This window comes from Mastigoproctus giganteus, chromosome 9, assembly GCF_048544385.1.
Source record: "Mastigoproctus giganteus isolate SK-2022 chromosome 9, ASM4854438v1, whole genome shotgun sequence".
Taxonomy (NCBI): Eukaryota; Metazoa; Arthropoda; class Arachnida; order Uropygi; family Thelyphonidae; genus Mastigoproctus; species Mastigoproctus giganteus.
In genome coordinates this window covers 208327019-208333159 of record NC_143583.1, presented here as the reverse complement: position 1 = coordinate 208333159, position 6141 = coordinate 208327019, and the positions used below count along the sequence as shown (strand labels likewise).

The window sequence follows — 6141 nt, the reverse complement described above, 5'->3', positions numbered from 1 at the left end:
GTTCTTAACTGGTTTTATCTTGTTTTTAATTTTCCTTTCTCTTCTTCCTTTTTTATAGTTTATTAAACATTTTATTCTAAATACAAGAACAGTTTACTGATACAAATGTTCAGCGTTGAACTTCGGGGATATCGAAACGATTTGAAAAAGGAACTCCTTTAAAAATACGGGTTGTGCAACATGAAGAAAAGGTTTGGGCCACAAGGATGAGGAGAATATGTCAACAAATTCACCGTTGCTAGATCAAGCTAGAGACTGTAATGTATCACCTGCCAGATCGCGATCACGACAACCCAACATTTCTGGTTAAATCTTTGCATATGTTGCGAATCTTCGTATTTTCGTGGATCAGATGGTTATAGTTGGTGCGCCACGTGTCATCTTGTAAAGGAGACCAAGCGAGCACTTTGTGTAGCAGCCGACATTATCTGATTTTATGAAACGTACGGACTGGAATGGAGGTGAACAATATTTGGTCTTGAAACAGTGAGGGACAAACAACGCATATCCTGCTCAATGCCTTTGTGAACATCCATTATTGTCGAATGTAGATACTGACCGCCAAGTATCCACGAAACTCCATTATGCTCTCAATGTACTACTCTATAGTGTGCTTTTACTATAAATTCTCTTATTGGAACCTACTTGTTCCATCAGGTTCCCAACTCAAGGTTCTCTGACTGGGACTCTAAGGGGCGTAGATCACTTCACGTAAAAGGATGTTCAGACATAATTGTTTGCATGCGATATAGGGATCGTATAATTTACAACTGTTTTCCAAATGCTTGGCCACCTAACCTCCTAACCGGAATCTGTGATACCTCTAATAATGGTATTACCTCAAAAACAGAGTTTATCAGTGAACTATTCAAGCTCTGCTAGACTAAAAGGATAATGCTTCAAAACATGCTGGGAATATTCCATAAAAAATACTGCCAGCAAGAATTGACGATGTATTTTTACACTTATTTGGAAAACTGTTCACCATCGCTGGTTGCCACATTGAAAGTTTGACCGACATATGTTCTGCAGCTGTTTGTAATTAACATTTTAAATTCCATTTAAGCACGGTCCAGATATTGTCCTTTCCAAACTGTACGATAGACCAATTTTTCATCCAAAAGTCTTCGAAGTGACAGTTAATTATTATCACCCCTGTATAATTTGAAACTCAGCTAATTTCACTGGATGGATTCCAGTGGTATAATCTGTCCAAATATTCTTTAAACTCAGCGATACTTTCCACACTCTAAATAAATTGTTACTTTCTTTCATCGCGTTTTAATAGTCAAATAAATAGCTCCGATACGTTGAAACGCTGCCAGGATTCGTATTTTTCTGTCCTTCACCATATTTTGCTGATTGCTTATGCTAGCATATTAGTCTTTTTTTAACTGGAAAAAAAAATCCAGAAATTCTAGATTATATTTTTAATTGCGGTCCAATTCCACATTTCTTTTCTCTCATTCAAATGAAAGCGAGCAAATAAAACGATCCATTCTGCCCAAAACGAGTGACCTTTTTCCCGCTTCATGTTCCATGCAAGACTTCGACTGGCCCTATCAAACATTAGAGCGATCTTATCGCGGGCAATTCTGGCCAAGGAGCCACCGTACGTAGTGGGTGTTTTTGCTTTCGCACAGAGTTCTTTTGGGCTAACGACCACTTCTTAGTCACGTAGAAGCGTTAGGGCTAATAACACCGCTTCCATCTAAGGTAGCTGGCAGACGCAGACGAGAAACGTAGGGAGGGTTTCGCATCACGTACTTCCTTCTTTCATCCACGCGCTGTTAATTGTTCAACGCTTCTCTCTCGCTGTAAAAGGAAGAAAATCTCTCCCAGGATTTGAGATCGTTCCGGTTGATGATCTAATTAGTTTGAAGGTCAAAGTGAGAACTTTACTGCGACTAAAATGAAAGGGAAAAAAGAGGATTCCTTTGCTTCTACATTATCTGAGATTAAATTAGTGTTTGATAACACCAAATTCGGAGTTATGAGACTATTGATCCACTTTCTGTTTCTTTTCTGGATGAAATGTAATTGGAAACTGGTGTTTACCACTAGTTTTCTATTAAATTTCAAGGACATCAATTCTTACCTTAAATTTCGGACTTGTTATCCACAAATATTTCAACAAACTGTGCAGTGATTGCAATGGCGTGGAATTCAAAAGATGGAAACTTAAAAACGATCAACGTTCAACAACTCGGCGTATCTGAGCCAGGTTTTCGCTTCCGGACATTGAAACAACAGATGCCATTTTTGTTTTTGAACAAATCGAGCCAAAGTTTGTTTCGGCAAAGTCAAGCGACGCTTTGTTTACTCCGATACGATTAATGACGCAGAAGTTGATGAATTTCAGCCCCGTTATATGACCTCAACTTCTACCGAGTTTAACGGTTACAAGCTACACGCGTTAAGACTTTTTCCGCGCAAACCCTTTACTTACGTTTCTTCCGAAAACTGTTTCGTCCGTCGAAACACCATTGGCGCATCTTCCGCGTGTCGTGCCCGTACGCATCCCCGACGTTGCCTAGGTTTCGTGAAATATGCGAGTTCGAAAGGTCATCTGACAAATCTGTAGCGAGACGGGCAGCACCAACGATAGGGGTTACAAGGAAGTCGCTGCGCACGGACAAAAGCACGAGGACATAACTCTCATCCGGTACGGGCCTGTCTCGTTTCGGGCGATGCTGGAATTTCTTATCGATGCGGATGAGAGGCGATTCAACAGACTGTACGCTTTGTGGAGGACGGTGCGAAGTTTATCGTCACCTCCGGGCGAAAGCATTTTGTAACGCCGTCGTCGTGACGCGCTCCTCCTCCTACAGCTCCTCCCTGGTGCTCCGCCGAGTGAGCACAGACAGCGGGCAGCTTCCTTCGCGCATGCGCAGACTCCTTCACCGCTGTTCGTTAGGATCTTATCCTTCCGCAGCTGTGGGATCGTTTCGTATCTGTCTATGGCGAACAGACGACCGACTCCGAGCCGGAGCCCCGGACACACCATGCTGGCTTCGGCAGGTGAGGAACCCCCTACTTGCCATTCCCGATATTCAGGTATAAAAGGTCCTGTCGCTTGCGTCTGGACCTTGCTGCCGACTTCCCTCAGCAGTGGGACTGCCTGAGAAGCGGCGGACATGAATAGCGCCGCAGTAATCGGGCGTCAGCTGCGGCAACAGAACACAGGCCGTACATCTGGACCTCTTGTGCCCCCCTCTACTCCCTACAGGGGCAGGCCACGAACGCCGTCCCATCAGCCAGCGTACCAGTATCCCCCGGCAGTTCAACAGGTCCAGTCCCCCACCCAGGGGCCAGGGAAACACGACAAGAAGGAAGAGAAAGGGACGCTAGCGAAAATGAAGAATCGCGTGTCGATGCGCTGTATCTGGATGTGCTGCAAAGCACTGAGCGGAGGGATGCTGATGGTCATGATCGGAACGGCCATGACTGTGCTTGGATTCTACGCCGACTCCCTGTCTACGGAGAGGGTTCAGGAGGGCAACAGAACCGTGGAGGTGCTCGACGAAGACCGCAAATATCATTTACATAACCTCACTTTCGTCGGTCCCGTCTTTATGGGACTCGGTGGTTTCGTGATCGTCGCTGCGTGCGTGATGACCTTTGAACTTAGTGAAACGAACTCCAGAGTGGTGCCGATGAAGGGTCGGAGGCCATCCGAAGGGGACGGGATGCTCACGGAGCAGCTCATAGACGGACCTGTAAATAAGGGAAGACTCAACGGCCCGAACCCGGGAAGTCCGTATTTGCCTATTCCCCAAGTGACTACGATTGTTCGGGAGCCAACGACGATTCCGGAGGTTGCAGAAATCCCCGATAAAGGGGGAGGTACGACCACAGTTGCAGAGGTTCAGACAGTAGCCGTGATTCCTAATGGACCTAGCCGCGAGACCAGACCCCGCCTGCCACTACCAGTGAAAGCGCCCTCACCGCCTCCCCCACCTCCTACGCGACCTAAGAAGCGACGCAGCCTTTTGAGTCCCCTCATCGACGAGTTCGTTCCGTCACCTCAGGACATCCAGATCCCAGACCCAGACGGATGCACCCCAGACTCCATCACCTCCCTAGAAATGGACGTTTATGTTACTCGGTGTCCTATGACAGTGCGCGTGCAGTTGGAACCTCGCTATCTTGCATCGATCGAAAGTGACGGTTTGTCCGACAGTGATACTGCGGAATCGTTGGACTTCCCCGGTAGGGGGAGGTTCTGTTCGCCGTGTGAAGTGGAGGAGCAGGATATTCCGCTGCTAGGACGGTGCAGTCCTCCATCGTCGCCCGAGTTCCCTATTGAACCACTTTTGAAAAGGGACGGCAATCGGCGGTTTCCACTGCTTCGCCAGGGGGCGCTGGAGGATGCCCGTCTCTGTGACGGGCCCACAGCAGATGGGTCAAGGTAGGAGGATCGAAGGGCGCGCTATTATTACGAAGAGGCCTCGACACGGTTGCACCGAAATGAAAGTGGTACTGGTGTGGCCAAAGATTAGTGTTTACTTGAGTGACGTCATCTCATTTGATTGAGTGGAGTGTGGCTTTCTCTCTCTGGGAGCATCACATCCACCCACCCCCAAAAAAAACGGACAAGAAGCAGCAAAAGAAAGGTAAGTCTTTTGCTTTTACTCTAAACCACTACTCAGAGAGCAATGACCTTTGTGTACACTTTGAATTTATCTCCTTCTTCACAAGTACACTTTCAAAAACACTCCAACATTTGGTATGAAGCACAGGATGTGCCCAGCGCTGCGAGGACCAAGAACTCATTTAACTCACCAATTATTTCACATTATTCGGCAGCCCTATGAAATAGATTCAGGAAGTCCACAGGTGTGCCTTTCTGGTTGGATATCTGAATCAACAGAGTCGTGATGGGAGCACTGTACAACAAAAAGGTCAACAGCAGTTAGGGAAGCTGAAATGATCTCCTGAATACCGAAGGTGCAATAACATAAAAACCTGACTGTAAGAATCAGTTGTTTTCTTTATGTTTAGTAAATTTACTTAAAGGGAGTTTCCCCTTGATAATTAGCTGCTTTCTTTGACAGGTTACAATTGTAGGAGGATTCCCATATGATTCACAGAGCGCCTTCAACCACTGTTTGCTAAAGCACTACTAAAAGCTGATTTTCATTAAAAAAGTATCGTCGAATGTTAACTTGTAATTAAATACTCCAGGTTTAAACGCAGAACAAAAGAAAACAAGTCTCAGATTTAAGAGGCGCATTCATATACATTTACTTCCTAGCAATTTTTTCGTATCTGTGACGGGTCTGAATTTTTTTAATTCCTAATGAGACTCGGTTTGTATCTCCATCATTTGCTCACACGAACCATGAATATTGCTGAAGTATAATCAGAATAATTAAGCCTTTTTGTTCTTCCATCACATCCACACATAAAATGATAATTAATATTCCATCTGCACTTGGCTTTACTCATTCCATTTGGTAGCTAACTGGGTAATCTTCCACGAATTTAATCCAGATCAATGCCTCGGTAGCTGACGTGTGTCTTTAAACCTAAAATCGTCCAATAAAAGCGAGGATGTTAAGCGCATTTCCAGCGTGGTCGTTACAGCGGAAATAACACAATCCGTTATCATTATAACGATATAATATCCTGCCTCCTTCTGTCCCTGCTTTCAATTAACTCATCTTTTCTTCCACAATACGCAATCGTAATAAAACATTACTTTCGTCCGTATTTTAATTATAAACATTAACCCTTCAAACTTACTTTTTGTTTTTGGTTGACTTTGCATTTGAAATGACATCTCTCAACATTTTGACGTTTACGTTATTACAAAGTCTTTTAAGGTCTTTAATGACATCACAAAGCTCTCGTAACCCAGTCTTCCCTTCCTTCGTATAACTTGGGAGATCTATAAAGGGGTGTTACCACTCAGGATTCCTAAAGATTTCACTTTAATCTAACTGTTTGGAACTGTGTTCATAGAATTTACAAACAGTTACTTCTTGGAAAACTGGTGCCATAGAGCTTGGGGACGATGTGGTCTACTGATTTGATTTAAGGGCGTTAGCTACTCTGATTTCGTGTAATGCATTTTTTAAGATGCGAAACATGATGCAGCATCTTGTTTCACCAAATTTACATAATCCAGATTCACTT

At 44.5% G+C, this 6141-nt stretch overlaps 1 protein-coding gene across 1 annotated transcript; it reads left to right on the top strand.

Annotated features, from left to right (window-relative positions):
- Positions 1-3137: 3137 nt before the first annotated feature.
- LOC150081081 (uncharacterized) lies at positions 3138-4269 on the top strand. Its single transcript, XM_090380911.1, has 2 exons — positions 3138-4170; positions 4217-4269. The coding sequence occupies exons 1-2, from the start codon at positions 3138-3140 to the stop codon at positions 4267-4269; spliced, it is 1086 nt and encodes a 361-aa protein (XP_090237037.1).
- The last annotated feature ends 1872 nt before the right edge of the window (positions 4270-6141 follow it).